Consider the following 21,700-nt stretch of genomic DNA (forward strand, 5'->3'; position numbering starts at 1 on the left):
AAAGATTACAGAAGGCTGGGATCAGACTAAAGCAGATGATCTAAGAAGCATTTAGTTCCTTCCACTTCAGACACCAAACTGAAATTCACACCAGCCATGCTGCAGTAATCAAATGTTAGCTCATGAAATTGGTCTTCAAAATAACAAAGAGTGCTGCTACTATTCCACCATTCTTAGAGACTTTTTTACTTTTTGACCCTAGTAATATAGAAATAATTTTGTTTTAATTGCAAAGTGAAGTTAAACTGAATATACATCAAGTGCATTTACATAATCAATTCTTCATTCTAAGTACTGGAAAATGTCCACAGTTGCTATGAATACTGCTTCCTTTTCAAAGTATTATATATTTTAATTCCATAGTAAAGCTTTTATTATTGTTAGTACTAGAGATAGGATGATCCAGCAATTTTTAGACTGGGATGTTACCAGAGTTAAATGTTGGGGTTCAGATTTGTATTCAGGTCTTTAACTGTGATTGAGATTAGATCTGGCATCTGACTCAAAATGACAAACATTTTGGGGTTTGTTTGGGCCTAATTCCACTACAGAACACCATAGCCAAAACTGTCTGTTTCTATGTTCTGCAGCAGACTGAATCAGAACCTGGCAAATGGATCCATTTCTGGATCCTGTTCTGGCTATGATCCTCTTGGGATATTCAGATCCAGAGTTCTGGTAAAGGTCCATCTCTAGTTATTATTACAGGAAAAGACTTGTATTACAGTAGAAAGTAATCCATCTTGATTACTAAAATATAAAATTCTCCCTTTACAAGAAGTAATAACCATTGTATTCTGATATTCTTTACAGCCATTTTGAAAATCTACAATGCTGCACCTTATGCTGCTATATCCGACGGATTGAAATAAAAAAGGTTATTAGTAAAATCACCTGTATGAATCCCTGTTGCTGATGGTGTCATGACCAGAATCTTCCTGCTCATCACCTGCTACATTGAAACAGACCCTTTTCCCATTCCTTTCTCCCTTTTCATTGTCACTGTCTGCTGGTATTAAGGGCTCGGGTGTTTTACGTTCTGATTTGGGAGAATAGGTTATTGAAGAGAGAAGGCTGCAATGTGACAAAATTAATCGGGATGAAGGCATTTTTTCAAAAGTAAGCTGATGATAATTATCATTGTCGTCCAACATGCAACACTACATTTCTCTGTTGTTCTTTTCCATTATTTTGTTCCCTATGAAAAGGCCACAAAACCTGTTTTTTAATTCCGACTCATGTCCATTGTAAAATTATGGCCAACTAAAGCAAAAATAAATAAATAAATAAAAGACATTACTGTAAAAAACAACAACAAAAGTTTAATGAGTCAAAATAATGCTTCAATCAAAGCAACACAACAGCAATACAAAACAGTAAGTCTTGCAATAAACCAATTATTCTTCTTGGGGAAAAAAAGTTACCATAGAATATCCTTGAACTTTTGGTGACTAATTATAAACATAAACCATACATTTGCATATGCAAAACTAGGAAATGAACTGCAGGAAACATTTCTCTGTGCAAAAACAGGTAATTACTTACTAAATGGTTATGGTACCCAATTTACTAGCTTTCATGTGTCATTCCACCCTATTCTAATAAAAGGTTCTGGGAAATTTTATTTTAAAGTCCGTACCTTCATCAACATTCCAAATGACCACACCACCATAACTGGTCAAATAAAGTGATGTGTCACTTGATTTGCCATAACCAATTAGGTAGTGCTGTGCTATCATGTTTATGGAGAGCACCTCTCTGAATCATACCGTTATTAATTTGATTACAGCAGAACCCCATTTATCTTATCTAATTGGGACCAGGGCCAAATTGGATAAATAAAAAATTCAGATAATCTGGAGAATGAGAAAGTGCAAGGCTGCAATGTCATCTAGCAGCCAGAGGAGAAATCGCTCACTTGTGGACCTGTGTGCACTGGTCGTTCGGTTAATACAGAGAGCCAGATAGTGGAGAGTCAGATAAACAGGGTTCTATTGTACTTATCCACAAGCCTCTATGTAGAGCAGCATTTGAAACTTGATGTGATCAACTGACACCCAAAAGCTGTGGAAATTTTTACACCTGAACATGTACAAATACCACAATGAATGTCATACTACTATATAGTTATTCATCTTCATCCTGTGAAACAAATGTTCTAATAGACTTTCTGAAAGAAAAAACTAATATATGCAATGTTATTTTAATTCCAGTTACTGGAAATCAAAAGTGCAAAGGAAGATTAACATTAATTACATTTGTACAAAAAATTAGATGCAGCATTATACTTCTGCAACAAGTCCTTTCTAGATATCTTTTAAATTAGCAGTTGCCGGGCTATGTTCAAAAATAGTTTAAAAACTTTGAATTGTATCCCTATACTATACTGTGGTTGTTAAGTAACAGCTGTCACCATGGTTGGCTTGGTAGTGTTGGCAAGTGCTCTGCTTCTAACCCAAGATCAAATATATTTCAAGGACACAAGTGGAGGTGATATCATATCTTTACATATGACATCTTTACCTCTAAAATTTTAGTTCTAAAGAGAAACTGCAAAACACTTGTATTCGTGAGACTGAAAATATCCTCTTTGGTTTTTAAAAGGCAGTTTATACAATTTCCCTTCTTTACACTCTCTACCTACACAATAACGAAAGCTTATGCTCAAATATATTGGTTAGTCTCTAAGGTGCCACAAGTACTCCTTTTCTTTTTTTGTGAATACAGACTAACACGGCTGTTACTCTGAAACCTACCTACACAATAAATCACTGATGCTAAAGTCATTTTATCAATCAAAATTAATGAAGGACATTTCTGATTAAAAGCACCATAAAATTTTACATCCCGTTTTGTGAGATTCGCACAGGTCTAACTGAGGAAAGCAGCATATACCAATTCTAAACACTAATGAAAAGATAATAACTTACCTAATAATTTTGTTCAGCTACAGAGCCACATCAGTACCAAACTACTAATCTCTCCACTGCCTTGATGAATATAATCTACTTGAAATCAATGCAATTCCAAACTGCTTTGCAAAGTTTTGTTCCCCAAACTCAGCACACCCTGACTGATTGCCATATAGGGAAGTGATTTTTTCTGAATGAACATATTTTCCTTCACACTCAGAATTCTGCTAACACAATGGTTTTAGACATTCTGTGTAACACAACATTTAAAAAACTAACTCAATGTTAAGCCATAAAATCTTTGAGTGTACATAAATAATATAGGTTTCAGAGGAACAGCCGTGTTAGTCTGTATTCGCAAAAAGAAAAGGAGTACTTGTGGCACCTTAGAGACTAACCAATTTATTTGAGCATGAGCTTTCGTGAGCTACAGCTCAGCTCACGAAAGCTCATGCTCAAATAAATTGGTTAGTCTCTAAGGTGCCACAAGTACTCCTTTTCTTTTTATAAATAATATATTGTCTCAGAAACTGATTGAGATTTAAGTAGTTCTTCAAAGGTTTTAAAATCGTCATTTGAGAGGCACAATATCAGAGTGTAGATTATCCCTATAATGTTAATTTTCTGTACCACTGGGAGCATATAATTTGTACTATATATTAAGCATAATCTCCCTCTCTCTCACACACACAATGAAATCTGGCCCTGTTGAAGTTAATGAAAGTTTTGCCACTGATTCAACAGGCCCATCCAGAGTTTCTGAAGAAATCATTTGATCATTTTTTGTATAGCATTCTCAATCCCTAAAATTAATTGCTGTGACACAGACTTTTTCCCTGAACATCTTTTGTTTGTACAGTACCGAGTACATTGGAAACCAATCACAGTAATAATAATAAATAGTAAACAATTCAGCAAATATTGATTTTAATTTTATTTTTACACCATAAAGCAAATCTAAGAACAAGAATTCTGCAGTAGTTATAAACTTGAAGTTTGTTTAAATGTACATATATATATACACACACACACACACACACGGTTATTAAAGAACACATTCAAATATTTTGATTCAAGCAGAATGATTTAATTATTTTGTATTATTTTATGTGTTTTATTTCTTAACATTCCCTCTTTCACCCTAAGAACTAATGGTCATGATGTGTTGTAAGCAGTATATGGTGTACTGTATTAACAGTTCACACCCAGACTATACTGGCCTCCATCTTTCCCATTCTTCCTGTTTGGAGCTTTTAAGTAGGCCACTTGGGTATCCTGCTTCCTGTACAGAACTACTTTCCTCCAAGACAATCAAACTCTTGCAGTGCAGTCAAAGTCCACAGGGAATAAAGATGAAAAGTCTGATGCTTAGAGTCAGTAAAGTGTAAAACCTTTAAAATAAATCTTTGCCCCTTATACAGGTTTTCCTACCAGATCAATGTACAGAGACTCTGTTAATGAAGAAAAACATTAATCCAGATTCTCGTGTACTGTTTACGTTTGCAACTGTGTGACCCACAAAATTTATATATTCTTATAGATAGCACGTTCATGCTCGTATGAAAGACAGCTCAGAAGTCCCTGAGGCTTTATGCAAACTCTAGGGAGCAAAGGGGAAACCAATGATAGCCTAAGTAAACAGAAACTACTGAAATATTAATTGAGCCTTCAGATACAAAACTTATTGATCATTTTATAACTTTAAAGAAGACTGACAATTTTAAGACATTATAATGCTGCTGCTTTATTTTTGTGCCCATCAGCAATGAAAAGATTTTATTTCTGATTTGCTAAATTAATTAGTTAAATTATGTGTAAAGACATGGGGAGTGAAGATTTATCTCTTACATTCTTTTGCAAACCCAAAGCTGTATTTACTTTCATTTCACCACTTCAAACCTGTTACACTATACAGCACACATTGGGGGGGGAGGGAGGAGAGGGAGAAAAAACACAGTTTAGCCCTTTGGAAACAAGATGTATATCACTGCTTACCTCCAAAGGAGGTATTGATTATTTTTCTTCCTGAGCACTGATCAAGGGCCAGTCCTTAGAAAAGTTTACTGGTCTTGGAAGCAGCTGTTCTAGTTCCAAGTATTTCTGCTCCTGGGAAATCATCGAATATTAGCTCTTGCTGACTAAGTGAATCTAATTTATTGGTTAAAAAAAGCTTCTAGTATTTGTATTTTTATCAAATTTAGGTTTAAATTTAAAGCCATTCAGTAGTGCCACAAAACTTAAATAAAAAATATATTTTGTTCCTTTGCTCTTGTTTTCTGTCCTAGTGAAGTCTGAGAGACATCATGGATCTCATATTGCCTCTTCTTCCGCCCCCCAAACAGTTACTGTTTCCACATCCAAGAGAAAAGCTATAGTGGTTCAATGAAGCAAAGCAGAAACTATGTCAGGCTCAAAAAGAAAAAAAAAAGAGAGCAAGAGAGAACAAAGTTCAAAATTGTCTGCACTTAAATTCATTGGACCGTTGTAGCTCTACTTGAATATGAACAGGGACTGCTTCTGCTGATCTCATGCATCAACGTTCAGATGGGTTCAGATTAGACCAGGCAAGTTTATGCATCCATAGTTTGGAATGCCCACATTTGATTTATCAGTATATCCCATGGGACATTAAAGGCATATACAGATGGTATCATTTACTTACTCATCTATCTGAGCGACACACGTTTCCACCTCTTTCAGTGCAGTTTGCAATTTGCCCAACAATTTCTGATAGACATCTTGTGTTTCTAAGTCCTCTTCCTTTAACAGATATCTCAGACCATGGCCTTCCTGTTGACCTAGGGAGTGTCCTGAAGGAGCTGCCATGGTGGTAATGGTATGTTGTATGTAAACCATGGGACTCAATTTACCTGCATGTGATGTAAATAATGTTAACATCTTCTATCTTTCAACACAAATTACTTTTATAAGTCAAACCTATAACTGGAAATAATTACCTGATTAAAATATTAATTTTTCATATTTTATCTTACAAATTCAATGTTGGAAGTATAAGTGTGGAAAAATTAGCTAATCTGTTCTTGGTAAAGAGGAGGGACTTACAATTTTGCATATTAGTGTGCCATGTAAGGAAAGGAAAGGAAAGAGTTAGTACACAATTATGTCAAGCATTTCTTATAAATTTATAAGCAAGTCCATACTAACCATATATAGCCATTTCTTAGTGGAGTGTCCTTATGTTTAATATTGAGATAGTGCCCAGAACTGGTTAAATCTGAAAACTATAAACTAGGAGAGTTGGTAGATATGCTTCGTTCAAGTATAGGTGGGCATTCTGGCTTACCTTGCTCACTATTTTTGTTTTCTTTCTCTTGTGAAGAATGCTTTCTGCTGTCTAGCTGCACACCAAAGGCACTACCAAGAGAAGTTGAGGTTTTAGGATAAGAGACTTCCATTACATTGATATGGCAGTTGGTTGGACAGAAATCGCTGCTGTGAAGTGGTGAGATCTTTGACTTAGCCTGTTTAAAGGTAGGCCATGCTCTATTTTTTAAAACTCGTGAAAACTAGAAGTAAGAAAGAGAAGAATGTTCTGATTAATAGTTTTCTGTGCACAGGTAGCCAGTTGGAAAACAAAACTTAAAAATGCTTTAGGCATTCTGCCTAACCTTTCAAATTTCCATCTTTTGGGAGGAGGTAAGGAGTTCCTTCTGATTTTAGGTTTTTATTTTTAAGACAAATTATGGGTAATTTTTTGCAAGTTATAAATAGATTTCTAATAAGGATTTAAGCAATTTATTTTCTTTCAAATGTCTCAATATTAGTCCCATTTGAAGTTCTGTGCTTCTGAGGATGAGCTCCAGAAAGTATGGAAGGTCCCTAGGGTCTACCATTTTCAATATTACAAACATAGCAAATTTCAGGTATTTTCAAGTGTGCGTTTTCTAAAAACACTCTCAGATATTTGCTTTAGTTTAGTTTCTAATAAGTATAAAACTGGAAGCTAAAATTATTAATTTATCACATTGAGAATGAAGTTGCTGCAAAATGACAATAAAACAAACTACAATGTCCATATTTTACAGACTTTGCTACACTTGGGAATTAGAAAATGCCTCAACTTTGAAAACTGAAGAACTGGTTAAATAAGACAGACTTCTGAGAAATAAATCTTTGAAAAATGACATTGAAACACAGTGCAGGGATGTTCATTGAACCACAGGCAGTACATCTATTTTACTTCTACAGTGTTCCTCTGAATCAATGAAGATTCCATCTTCTGTTCATTCCTGTAAGTATTTTTTGTCCCCTTTCCAAAGTAGTGTTACTTCAGAGAATTAGATCACAATCATGATGGCAAGACCATTATAAAATCTTAAATTAGGTGACCACATGATGTGAAACACAACTGGATTAGGATTTATGTGAAAACATGTATCCCCCCTTTCAAGTCACAGTCTAGAGTCAGGGGAGATTTTAGTGGGAACATCCATCATCACCTGCAAGTAGCCAGTATTTTAATCATATCTCATCTCCAGTTCAAATATTGCATAGCAGGGCACATACATTATTAAACAATGCTGATCATTAGGCTCATGCATCCGAATATTTTTAAAAGTTACCTTTCAAAGTGCTTACCCAATTAAATGTCCATGTACATTTCGCTGATTATCTGGCTTTAAGTATCTTTTAACTGAGTCAAACTATATCCCCTCCCACACCACCCATAAAGTGGTAGCTTTATGTACTGGGATTTAAACGTGTGTTTTCTTGTGATGCTACTGACTCTGTGTAAGCTTGATAAACGTTTCTGTACAACCAGGATTCAACTAATGAATTATACTTAAATATTTGTATCTAGGACAGGATCCTGGAGATTACACAAAGTCCAATTATGGAATTGTTTAAAACTGAAGAATGTACCAAGAATTAAGAAGGCACTAAGAACATTTAATGGTAAAAATGTTCCTCCAAGCAGTACATATTTCATATTTGAATCTCCCACACATCCTGTTCCACAGAGACCAAATGCCTGGTTATGATTTAATCAGGTCATAAGTGAAGTCCAAACTTATTTTCATACATGTATTGAGAAACATCTGGGGCCCATGGCACTGAACTCAAAGTGTATTACAAGCAAAATATTCTGAAATAACAGGAACTGCAGAAAGCCACTGGGTTTCTATTTATGGAGTTCAAACTTTCACAGTGAAACTTACAGTAAAGCTAAGGCATTCTAAGAGACTTTTGTTACTATGGTTACATTTATCTTGCCAAAAGAAGGGTATATCTATTCCTGGAATGTGAACACTCTAACAGCGTTTCTAACAGTCATTAAGAGCTAAACTGTAAACCTGCATCATGCTTATTGATTTTGGTGAGGGTGAGTTTGAGGCTTCTGAAAGTGTGGATTACACTGGCTAGAAGCAGATATTGCAATTAAAGGCTCTGTGAAGTTTTCCAACATGGCTGTGCCATTGTACTTCAACCTAGACTCAAACTCTTGCTGTTCTTGTCCTTCACTCTTGTTCATAGAGACTATGATCATACTCAGTTCACAGTAGGAAACAGGAAAGGTATACGAGACAGCTATTAGTTACCTAACCTCTAAACCAACATTTCTGACTGCGTGGTTAAAATAAGTGATGCTCCCATCTCAAGAAACCTGACGTTCACTTTAGATAGACATAAGAAAGTCTGGATATTTAGACTTATACTGGCCAAAGTCTCCAGGGGTATGTCTACCCAGCAGCTTGGAGGGTGCTTCCTAGTGTAGGTAGACAGACACACTATGGCTCTGCTCGAGCTAGTATGCTAAAAATAGCAATATGACTCCAGCAGCATTGGTGGGAGCCTGGGCTAGCCACCCACATATGTACTCACGGGTTCAGCAGGATTGTATTTGGGCAGCTAGCCCAAGTTACCACCTATGTCACCGCAGCCACACTGCTATATTTAATGTGCTAGCTCAAGCTGGACAAGGGCTGTCCACCTTCATTAGGGAGCACCCTCCCAGCTGCTGAGTAGACATACCCTAAGAAAGGGTCATTACCCACTAGGAAGCAACTCCCCCTTCCCCCCCGACCTCTGTCCCATCCCTCCTCCAATTTTTCACAGAAATATGCAGGGTCTGTTAGAGTCCACATTAAACCTCTCACCTCTATTTTGAATTTTTGCTTGCAAAATCCCAGAACAGATCAGTTTGCAAATCTCACATTCTAGATCCAGATGACAGAGGGTGCAAACAGTTCAAAGGAGAGGTATCAGACCTAGTTCAGATTGGCCCCACAATTCACAAATAATTGGGGTAAGGGAGGGAGGAAAGTAGAGGTCAGGAGGAGAGAAATGCAGGTTCACTTGGGGGAATGGACAAAGGTTTGATTAGTTTATGCCTAACTTAGTTAAACTAGTCACACAGAAGTAGCATGAAACTACAGACCAAACTCAATAAATGTGTTCACTCATTTACTTATAATATGCAATACACTTTTTGACATATTTACAAACTCAACGGTTAGCTAACAGTTGTCCGATAATTTACAGTGCAGTCTGTCAATAGGAAAGGTGGAAAGGATTGACTCAAACTACAGTCTGCAAGTGAGGAGTTAAATTATAACAACTTTATATTTTAAATTAACATGCAATATGATAAGAATTTAATATCACTAATATCGCTTCACATTGGATAAGTTCTGAAAATTCACTAGATTTGTGAATGCTACAAAACAGAGTGCTTTTGGTCTTTCATAGGAAATACACAGAATTTCTGGTTAACAAGTTGGTTACTATCTATATGCTCAACAAGACGAAGACAGGATAAGACTTATCCCATGAATGAAAGGCACAATGAAGGGCACATGTATATGTAAAGGACTTCCTGAGGTTTTTCTCCCTGATGCTGGGAGAACCTGACCACTCCCAGGTACTTGCACTGGGTAGCTCCAGCTCCTGGTTCCTTACTGGTTACAAGGGGCCCCTGTCCCTTGCAAGACTTCTTTAGTCTCTCTCTGGGCGCTCACTGCACCCCCTGGTAGGGTGGGGGTGAAGATCTCTCAGATGGGTATTCCCCTGGTGGCTCCAGGACTCACTACAGCAGTCTCCTATCTAGAGCAGTCCTGCTCCTTCCACCCCAACTGACTGCAGTTTCCTGCATTTTAAAAGCCTCCTACCTATTATGCATGATTGACAAAACCAGACGGGTGGAACTAGCACTTTCTGGCACCTTCCTCATCAGTTTATATACCCCATCACAATAACATTATGCAATTACTCAGTTTAGGTACTCAGGCATCTGGGTGGGTCAAATTTAATCACCAGTTTTGTCATTGCAACCAAAATGTTTAATAGACATTCAAATTCATTACTTTTTGTTGGTTCTTTCACAACAAGGAAATAGCAGATTTTCAAGACATTTTCTGATCCATACCTTTTTATAACTAGAGATTCTTCGGTAGATATGCTCAATTTTCTCACTGCAAATTACACTGAATCTACTTTGGAGGTCAGTGGGGATTACTTCATTTAAAGAATTCAGGCTGTTGCAGTTTTGCACAAAATGCTCATCACTTTTAGCCAGTGCTTCGAGAATCTGTAGTAATAAAGACAATGGCAGTACATTATGAAGTCAGATGACTAAAATGAACATTACTTATCAGTCCTGATATTTACAAGCAAAAAAACCTGAAAATCAATTGTCCCTTAACATTTTAGGTACGCTGCGTAACTAGAAAGGATGATGCTTGGGGAGAAAAGGGTTCCTTTTAGTAACTCCTTGTCTTAGTAGTAGCAACTCCAACTATACATGTTACGTACAGTTGTTTCATGACCACATGTGGTTATGGACTTGTTCTATCACTCTTAATGTAACCATTATGTCTCTCTTGAAATACATTTTCTGCTAGCAAGCATTCATTTCAATTATTTATCAGCTACAAGATTTATAATAAAACTAACCTGTTGACAGATTATGTGACACTGACTCACTAAATCAGCATACATGAGAACTCAGCTCAGTCATTTTTACTATTTGTTCAAAATAGATGAGATGAGCCAATAATTATCATATTCATTAAGATACAACTCTTTTACTGTACTCAGTCAGTAAATTAATTAAAGATTCCCAGTTGCTTTGGCCATAATTAAAAGCTTCAGTTTCCTCAGATCTAATTAATAATGCAAAACTTTTCTTCAGAATATTTTGCTTCTTCTATTGCTATAATGAAGTTTATTAAAACACAGTACCAAATCTTCTGCAGATCTTTGGATCACATTTGGATCACATTTTCATTATATATTTAATAATGGTAAAACTCTGCACTACTATAGTATCTTTCATTTGAGAACCTTGACCTGCTTTACAAACTTTCACTAATTAAGCCTCATCCCTCCTCAGTGTAGGAAAGCAATGCAGAAGGGCCCCTTCCCCACCCTACTGAAACATAGCTGCCTTTGACAAGGAATATACAACTATTTAACACTGCAAAGCAACACAAGGAAGAAAATGAAGAAAAGTATTATATCCAACTGCAAGTGCAGAGAAATTTACTTTAGTAGAATGTGAAACCACTTTCTGAAATTTCAAGTTGGACTTGAATCAAGAGCCATGACATTTTTAATTACCATAATCTCTGTTTAACATCCCACATGAAAGACATTAGGGGGTCTGATTCTTGATTAACCTACACTTGGTGCATCAGTGTAAAGCAGAAGTAAAATGCTACCATTCTGAGTTTGTAGTGTTATACACCCACTTTGCACAAGTGTAAACAATTATACACAGTGCAATCCAGTTAAGAATCAAGCCCAGTTTTTGCAGTAGCACAGTGATTCCCGATACCGTAATGAGACAGTGGTCAGTACTGACTTAGACTATGTCTACACTTATGGAGGCATGTAGAGTACAGGCACAACATATGTAACTACGTGCCACATTTTTCACTGTGGCAGGAAGCTACAAGTGGCAGTGAAAGGCTCCAGCAGCAGGGAGGCAAAAGGGAAAGGTTCCACCAGGGGGAGGCAGCAGGACAATACACTGCTAAAAATATCAGCTAAGATGTGGCATGCACTGCTTGAGCATATACAGAGTCCCGTAGGGCAGTGCTACTCAAAGTGGTGGTCCGCGGACCGCTGCCAGTCCGCAAGCCATCGGCTGCCAGTCTGTGCACACACTGGAAAAAAAAATTGCCGGTCCCTCACATCAGATAGCTTGAGAAGCACTGCCGTAGGGTATACACCCTAGGGTTCAGGTATGCAGGGTACTCTACCCGTCTAAGCCATGCCTCACTGTCTACACTGGTATTTAGATCTGTGCTAGCTGGGCAGGCAGTGTCTGTAGTCTACATCCCATCTTAATTGTAGATGGATCTTTAGAGGGAAGATAGACACAATGATTAACCAGCCCCACTTTCTGCAGCACCTAGGTGTTCCTTGAAGATCTGCAGCCAATTCCTGAACTGGCTTGACTCAGTATAAAGTAGTTGTACTAATTGAGGCCAAAAGTCAGCGTTCTGAAAACTCTATTTTTCTTACAAATATTCAGAGTATGGCAGTGGAAAAATTAATCCTAAAAATACAAGATTAGTAAAAAATATTTAAATTACAAACACTTCTACATACAGTATTATTAGAGCAAGTAATAACATCCCTGTGGTTCAATGATTTAATCAATGAAAAGATAACCTGAAATTGAATTCGCTCCACAAAGTTTTGCCTTTAAATTTTTATTTATCCTTGCCTGTAACTGTGTAAGTGATAAAACAGGAATTAATAAAAACTGTATTTGTACATGAATTAATAGTTAGATGTAAAATGCAACAGCTCTAATTAAGCCATCTTTCCCATGTTATTAATAAGAAGTCCCACTTTTGCGGCTTTGGAAGTATTCAGGTGAAAATTTCCAAAGTAGCCTCAAAATTTTTGTGCAACATTTTCCTAATCTGTGTTTTTGCAGATGCATTTTTCTGTGTCTATTCGGAGGGAGATAATATGCAAAAAAAATAGCTAGGCACCTTGCTACTTTTGTGTATGCACAGAAACTTAAGTTCAGAAAGTTGTACCTGCAGTTTTGGAAGTCAGGTTACAGACCATTTGAAAATGGGGTCTTGAATATTTTTATGTGACAATTCATATCCGGACCCTTCAAAAAGTTTTGAGGTTCAATTACAATAAGTCTCTGAACTTCTTTGAAGTTTTTTTAATAGCAAAAAGGAATTCTTTGGCATTTGTTGAGTTTAGATGTTCAATTTATGACCACAACATAACTTATTTTGCTTACTGAGCACATAGTCATGATTTAAAATGTCAGCGGGACAAAGGTGACCTGCAAATATTAGACTTGAAATAAAACATTTATAACCCTATCAATCAATAACAGATAGATGTGGCTTCAGTGGAATTAAGTATAATACAAAATTAATACACATAAAAATGTAATTTTTCTACATAGGCCTCATACCTTTGCAGTCAAGCTGAAAAAGCCCTTTGGTTCAATCATTTTCTCCACCACATGGCATTTTATTCCAGCAGTACTGTCATACTCATAAACCACTCCATATTCCAGATGAACATTATCAATAGTCAGACTCACATGGTCCTTCCTCCCATCAATTATTGCCATTGTGTTAAACTTGTCAATTACTTCTACAGCAAAGAACATTAATATAGTTAGTTTTGTTTTGGCTGCTTCAGACCTAAATCAAAATAAAAGAACAATCACTGCAGACCCTATGGAAGTAGCAATCTTTAGATAATTTCTATTGAAATGAACATCAAGAAATCCCAGCTGCCAACTAGGTGACTCAAACTCAGACAAACTCAGGTCTGGGGCTGACTAAAGCTTGAGTTAGATGAAGTGTGAGAAAGCCTGTTGGAATTGTCCTATGACACAACCCATTGGTTGTAAAGGGAGACATTTCGCTTTTCTTACAAAGGAATGGAAAGTTGGAAACACTTGTTAAATTGTAGAATTCTAACACTAGTGACTGAATTCTTGCTCCAGAGACACACATACAACTCTGAGGGCAGCATTTGCCCCGAGAAATTAATTGAAAGTCAGCTATTAACCATTTTCTCAATCATCCTTGTAGACTCATAACTTTTGCCTGAAAAGTATCCTGAAGGATATGTGACTCATTATTTGTGATCCAACAGAACTTTGAATTAATTTTAATTAGCCTTAAATTATTTTGTTATTATTTGTGAATGTTATCCAGATAATTTATAGGATAAGATGTCCTATGAATGCAAATGAATGAGATTTTAATGAAAATGCCATACTATAAAATTTCTCATGGATCCAAGGAACTGTTCAGATAGTTCACATAGTATTATAGGGTGATGGTATTTTTAACTCTCCTCTATGTCAGATATGCAATTGCATATAAATCCTTATGTAAATTAAAACCCGTAGTCTGCTTTTAGTTTCCCTAGTGGGAAGAAGAAATGTCTATGTTCCTTGCTAACAGAAAGAAATTCTAAAGGATGACATGCAAAAAATAAAGATCACACCTTCCACTTTGCAGTCAAAGACATCTCCTCCCTCATCTCCAGGGGATTTGGAGTTCGCTTTCTGAAGGTCTTCCTGTGCACTCTCTATACTGTTATATACCCACTGTATGGAATCTTGCTATAAAAGAAAAAAAATTGCATGTATAATCAAAGCTTTCTCATTTCACTGCTTTCAAACAGGAAATAGTTATTTCAATTCCTTACCGCAACAGGATGTTTATCAATTACTATCTGCACTTCATTTTGAAAACAAACAATAACATTGGAAATAACAGGGGAGTGAGATTGATTTTTATCTAAAACCAGTTGTAGGGAAACATACTGTACTGATAACAGAAATTTCATCAGTTCATTTTTTTAAACAGTGTATGCAATATGGCTACACTTTGTTTTGTGTGTCAATAAAAATGCCCTTAATGCATACCTAAAAAAGTTATTTGAATACACTGAAAGCCTTATTATAACAGGAAACTATAAAAACAACAGAACCAACTTCTATCTCGCTAAATCTGCTGCACGCCTACTGGAGCTTGCATTGATTGTCGAACACCAGCCATGAGGACAGAACACATCCGCTTGCCTCTAAACCCACTCCCACTTTCCATTATGTGCACCTGCAGAACTTCACTGGAGGTGTCTGTAGGAATCCTCATGCCTATACTCAGTATAGAATTGCCTCTATTCTATGCAGACCATATGTTTTTTCCTCAGAAGTGTTGCACAAAACTAGATCTCACTTGTATCCAGCAGTGCGGGGCTGCATAATCAGATACTTTGGGCTCAAATTAATATTTCAATGTATTTAATAATGTATGATGCTAATCAAATATAGAATAGGCTGAACATCCTTCTCATCCCCATAGCTGACATGCAATGTACCTATCAATCTCTCACCCTCCAATTACCATAGCAGAATAAATGACAAAAATAATCCTCCATTGTGACTGAACTGAAATCACAGCCTGTAAAGAGAAAATTGTGGGATGAAATGAAAGTTAAGCAAGGATGCCAATAGTTAATCTTCAGTATGTCTTCTAAACAAACTGTTAAACCAGGTTGTGCTTGGTTAAGGTGCAATATACATTCATTACCTTTATAATCATCTGCAAAGTAATGGTTAGTATAATATCCTGAAGGATTAAGACATATTTTCTCTCTAGATAAATCCACATTTGAATCTTCTTTACCTTTTACTCTGAACTATTTATATTTCGCTTAAGATTTTGTGATTTTTTAATTAATTTCCATAAAGAAATAATAAAAAATACAAAAAGGTAATCAACATACAGCTGTTTATGTTACCAAATACTGCACATTTCACAGGATAGCCAATAAAATTATTCAATTACACAACTTTACAACTTGTCAAAGCTGCAAGACCGAACAGTACAAAATCAGACAATATTACACAGACATAGCATGTTAGGGTGGGGATAAAAAAAAAGATAGAGGAGGAAGAGACTGGAGGAAAGCAACAGGAATGGGGCGGGGGGGGTGGGGGGAGTGGAAAAGTCAGTGCTTAACGTTTTGTGTTTTAACTTTTGGACAAAATCTTCCCAAGGAGCTCTCTTGATTGTTTGCAGTTTGTTGTGCACAAGCAGGCCACAGGAAATAATTTTGAATCCATTCTGCTTCCCAGGCTGATCCAGATGTTGCTGATTTGACTACAGAGTATTTTACAAGTCTCCTCTGCTCAGACACATGGGCAGCATTCAGTCAGTATCTATACCATATCTAAATTGAGATTTAAGTACCTGTTGTTGGTTCAAAGGGTGCCTTATTCTGGCTGACACAGAACAGGTTCCTTATTATTCCTAACCTGACGTTAGACAGCCTATCACAAGGAGTAACATTATCTGAAACTTATTTCTATTTATTTTTGCTGAAAGTGCAGGATCACAAAAGTTAACATAAAAGACTATTCCACAATATACTATTCTTAAAAAGGTTTTCCAAGAGTGCTATATAATGAATGTAAGCTAAAGCTCATGCACAAACTCTACAGGATCTTCTGTCAAGTCACATTTAGTGTCACCAACAAAGAAACTAATAGATGTTGTATTATGATCAGTGGAACTGCAGTCAGAGGGCCATATACCTTGGATGGGGCTGTTATTGAAGGGACACTAAGAAGACAGGGAATGGGTGGAGTTAGGCAGGAAGCAACTCAGCCACATGGACAGAGCAGTGCAGAGGGTTTACTAAAGTTCCACTTGTTCAACTTAACCTGCGTTTGGTTTCACTTTTTGTGAATGAAACATGGTGGCAGCATTTGAGCTGTGAGTTCTCTGCAGTGCAGCAGGTGGCAGCATGAGCCATGTAACTCAGTTTGAAGCCCCCAAGAGCCCTGGATTTTGCATATCCAAGCTTAGACCAGAGATGGACCCAGTGGAAGGAGGAGTTTGAGCAGGACACAGATCTGGCCATGCAAGAGGACAACATCAGTAGGAAAGTAAAACTGTTATTTTACCTTACTGGGGAACAAGGCAGAGAGATCTGCACCCCTCGGAAGCACACCACTGCCTCAAGCCTCACAGCAGCCCTAGGAGCCCTGGGAAACTATTCGCCCCTAAAGCAGAACAAAACTGTGACACAACACAGATTTTTCACTGGAGACCAAGCCAAAGGGGAATGGCTAGATCCCTATATTTCTGCCTTACGCACACTGGCTACTACGTGCAATTTTGAAGACTTGACAGACTTCCTGATTTGGGAAAGGACAGTCTGTGGCACTTGGGATCACCACCTGCAAGAAATACTGCAGGAGCGGCTAGTCCAGAAAGGTGGTCTCACATTAAACAGACAGGGAGCGGAAGCCTCAAGTGAAAGAATGAGAGCCCTAGGAGGCACAAAAACCCCACAACTACATGCAGTCAAGAACACAGGAGAGCAAGTAGCCAGGGTTCCATACACATAATTAGGGGCACTAATTGTGGAAGACAGCATGAGCAGGTCAATGAGAAGTGCTCCGCACTAGGACAACATTGCAAGGAATGTGGCAAGTTGAATCGTTTTAGTAATGTGTACAAGAGCAGAGAACAGTCCCAGAAAAATTCAATCAGATATGTATAAAAGGGAGATGGCACATCAGACAGTGTTGATAACGTCATTATTATCTCCTTGAGTCTGAAAGCATATTACATTCAGGCTGTTGGGACAGGAAAGCAGCAAGGGACAATGCCAACCTCCATGAATGCAGGAGTGTTAATAGTCCGATTTCAGCTGGACAGTGGGGCCTCCTGCAATATGATCAAACATACCATTCACAGAGAGCAGACACAATCTAATAACATACAATGCAAGCTTAATGCTGTCCATAGGAAAAAGTGACCTCAATCACTAACCCAAAAAATAACAGATGATACAGCAGAAAATTGTGGTGGTGGATGATGATAAACACCATCAACCCCTCTTGGGCAATACACATACCAGCCACAGGTTGGATCAGGTGCAGCATCAGAATTTTATAGCTAGAGTGCAAAGAGCAAAAAGGGAAATCCCATGGACAATGGAGATAATTTTAGAAGTATATAGGGATGTTTTCAAAAGCAATGGGTGCCTCAAAGGAAAGCTTCAATGGGAAATAGACCCAACAGTGGAACCTTTGAGTTTACCATGAAGGAAAATTCCAGTGGTACTTTGTAATCCAGTAGTCAAGGAGCATGAAAGTAAGCAGCGCAGGCACATCATAGCACCTGTAAAGGCCAATACAGGCTGGGTAAGAAGCATGGCAATGGTAAAGAAGCAGTCAGGAAAATTACTTATCTGCATAGACCTAAAACCCCTGAACAAGGCATTAAATAGATGTCCCTATCCACTTCCCACAATTGATGACATCTTGGTAGAACTTTCCAAAGCTAGAATCTTTGTAGTCTCTAATGTGATGGATGAGTTTTGACACATAAGGCTGGATAAAGAGTCCTGTATGCTGGCAAACTTTGCAACATCATTTGGTCACTGCAGATGGCCGTGCAAGCTGATGGGCATGAGTCCAGCCCCAGAGATGTTCCAGAGAAGACTCACCCAAGCACTGGAAAGGTTGCCTGGGGTGAAAATAATTGCAGATGATATCCTCTTTGTAGGTGAAGGGAGCAATGATACAGAAGCTGAACAAGAGTATGACAGAAAACTACAAGTTTCTGCAGCAACGCAGAGACAAGAACATAAAACTGAACCCAGAAAAAGTGTGACTCAAACAGCATGAGAATATATATATATACATCTACTCATAGCAGAGGGATCAAAAGCAGATCCCAACAAGATCAAGGTAGTCAGAGACATGCCAGCTCCAGTGGATGTGAAAAGGGTGCACAGGAAAGATATATTTTCTGTCCATGTTCTGTCCACACCTGGCTACAGTTCTGAAACCCATCCATTGGCTCACAAGGCAGGATGTTCAGAGGGACTGGGAAGATCCCCAACAGCAAGCATTTGACAATTAAAACAAATGATAATGGATGCTCCTGTGCTGAAGTACTACCAGCCAGGTAAATCACTAATACTGCAGTGTGATGCATCAGACACTAGAAAGATCACTAAAGTTAACACAAAAGACTATTCCAAAACATATTATTCTTACCCAGGTTTTCCAAGAGTGCTATATAAAAGGACTGCCTGATCATTTGGGCTGACCTCCTATATATCACAGGCCACCAGAACCACTCAGCACCCAAACAATAAACCCAACAACCAAAATATCACAGCCCTCAGACTGTAGAGATTTGTGTTATCTTTGGAAATTTCAGCATGCTGCTCTGAGCCTGATGAGTTTTTCTTTAAACACCAGGAAATGCTATATGTGGGAAGAAGAATATATATTTTGTGATATACCAAACAACTTTTAACGGAATTCACATCCAGTTGCAGTAATTGTTCACCTAATGATAGGCATACAAGCAATTTTTAAGTTCTCCTTTTCTGGATGCCCACCCATCTCCATAGCAAATCCACATCTGTGAAACACTCAGGTATAAAGTACTTATTATTCGTTTAATTTAGCCAGTTTAGGGCAAAAGAATCCATGCTACTGTGTCTGGGAGTAAAACTACCCCTTTTGACCAGAATTCAGAGATCTGTTGCACTCGGTCTGCACATGTTATGTAACTGCTTCAATTCTGTACTGGAGCACAAAGAAATCCAAAGAAACATGTTCATGAAGCAGTATTTGCATGATGCAGTTGAAACAACCCCCTATTTCTGCTGCGTATCTCATATCTGTTCAGTAGTCTGAGAGGAGGATTTCACATTTAGTTTTAATTGGATTTTAACACTCACTGAAAGACATTGTGAAGTTAATTAACTGGTTCACAGTTTATGAAGAATTTCCAAGAACGCGGAAAGATTACATTACTGAATCCAGCTGTTTTGTGTTATCATGACAATTACTGTGGACATTCAATTTTCTTTCTAAACTAAAAGCAAGAATAATTTATTTGCTCATATAAAAAAACGAAACTCAGAATCCTTGAAATAATATTTATTTCTAACACTGCACTGTAATGGAAGTGTAGAGAAACTTTTATAGACAGGATATATTCACTCTGCTCTGTACGTGCTAAGTGTTAATAAAAGTCAGGAAAAAGATCAACTGTTTGTGCTATGTTCTCATGAGCACACAGCTAGCTGTATAAACTCCACTCCATCCAGATGAGAATATATTTCATGGTGTTTTCTGCACAGAGCTATAATACTGCTGGAAATAATCCTTTAAAAAGATAACATGAGAAAACTATTTAGTTAAAAGCTTAGTTTTTTGAAGCAGAACTTAAAGAGACCTTGAGTGTCAGCAATAAATATTAAGTAATCTCATCAGTTTTTATATTTTAATTAGCCACCTCCCCTTTATTCCTCCCTTCCCCCCCCCCCCCACAACTGGATGTAAAGAACAAAAAAAAAACCAAAAAAACCAATGGGTAGAGCAATGAGGGCATAAGCAGTAAATCTGTCTACCTGCATTGGACGCCTATATTTCCTGCAGGCTGTGACGTGGGCAATAACACTTGCATGAGTCTCTTTGCTGACGTTAATTCCATTCACTTTAATTATGCACTGTCCAGGGTGGAGACCTGCTGCAGCTGCCACAGTCCCTTTAAAAACAATTGTGAAAGTTGCCAAATTCCATGCTAAAAGATCCCCTTTTAAACATACAGTCCAAGTGCCTCATTCTGCCTCAGTATCTGCTACTATTGATTCTTGCATGACTATTGCTAGTACAATAGAGTTCTGAAGTCAATGAAACTCTGCAAAGATTCAGGGTTCCATGCTAGAGGATCCCCAGTGTGGGGACCATATCATAATCCTGTAGAACATTTTACTGAAAAACTGTTCAAAGAGAGGTTTCAGAGTAACAGCCGTGTTAGTCTGTATTCGCAAAAAGAAAAGGAGTACTTGTGGCACCTTAGAGACTAACCAATTTATTTGAGCATGAGCTTTCGTGAGCTACAGCTCACTTCATCGGATGCATACCGTGGAAACTGCAGCAGACTTTATATATACACAGAGAATATGAAACAATACCTCCTCCCTGACCACACCACACGATCCATCGTCTACAGCCAAGCTCTGCGATACAACCGCATTTGCTCCAACCCCTCAGACAGAGACAAACACCTACAAGATCTCTGTCAAGCTTTCTTACAACTACAATACACACCTGCAGAAGTAAAGAAACAGATTGATAGAGCCAGAAGAGTTCCCAGAAGTTACCTACTACAGGACAGGCCTAACAAAGAAAATAACAGAACGCCACTAGCCGTCACCTTCAGCCCCCAACTTTAAAACCCCTCCAACGCATTATTAAGGATCTACAACCTATCCTAAAGGATGACCCAGCACTCTCACAAATCTTGGGAGACAGGCCAGTCCTTGCCTACAGACAGCCCCGCAACCTGAAGCAAATACTCACCAACAACCACATACCACACAACAGAACCACTAACCCAGGAACTTATCCTTGCAACAAAGCCCGTTGCCAATTGTGCCCACATATCTATTCAGGGGACACCATCACAGGGCCTAATAACATCAGCCACACTATCAGAGGCTCGTTCACCTGCACATCCACCAATGTGATATATGCCATCATGTGCCAGCAATGCCCCTCTGCCATGTACATTGGTCAAACTGGACAGTCTCTACGTAAAAGAATAAATGGACACAAATCAGATGTCAAGAATTATAACATTCATAAACCAGTCGGAGAACACTTCAATCTCTCTGGTCACGCAATCACAGACATGAAGGTCGCTATCTTAAAACAAAAAAACTTCAAATCCAGACTCCAGCGAGAAACTGCTGAACTGGAATTCATTTGCAAATTGGAT

At 37.9% G+C, this 21,700-nt stretch overlaps 1 protein-coding gene across 2 annotated transcripts in view; it reads right to left on the bottom strand.

The window, feature by feature from the left end:
* The window catches only part of PREX2 (phosphatidylinositol-3,4,5-trisphosphate dependent Rac exchange factor 2), a 295,769-nt gene that overhangs the window by 104,316 nt on the left and 169,753 nt on the right, over positions 1 to 21,700 (bottom strand). For both annotated transcript variants that reach the window (XM_075125146.1, XM_048840883.2), the window contains 7 exons: positions 20,328 to 20,464; positions 14,379 to 14,496; positions 13,327 to 13,511; positions 10,300 to 10,461; positions 6,217 to 6,439; positions 5,575 to 5,782; positions 895 to 1,074 (listed from right to left, as the gene is read on the bottom strand). In XM_075125146.1, the coding sequence (XP_074981247.1) occupies positions 895 to 1,074; positions 5,575 to 5,782; positions 6,217 to 6,439; positions 10,300 to 10,461; positions 13,327 to 13,511; positions 14,379 to 14,496; positions 20,328 to 20,464 (1,213 nt within the window). The remainder of the gene's footprint in view (positions 1 to 894; positions 1,075 to 5,574; positions 5,783 to 6,216; positions 6,440 to 10,299; positions 10,462 to 13,326; positions 13,512 to 14,378; positions 14,497 to 20,327; positions 20,465 to 21,700) is intronic.

The sequence above is a fragment of the Caretta caretta genome, chromosome 2, assembly GCF_965140235.1.
Source record: "Caretta caretta isolate rCarCar2 chromosome 2, rCarCar1.hap1, whole genome shotgun sequence".
Taxonomy (NCBI): domain Eukaryota; kingdom Metazoa; phylum Chordata; order Testudines; family Cheloniidae; genus Caretta; species Caretta caretta.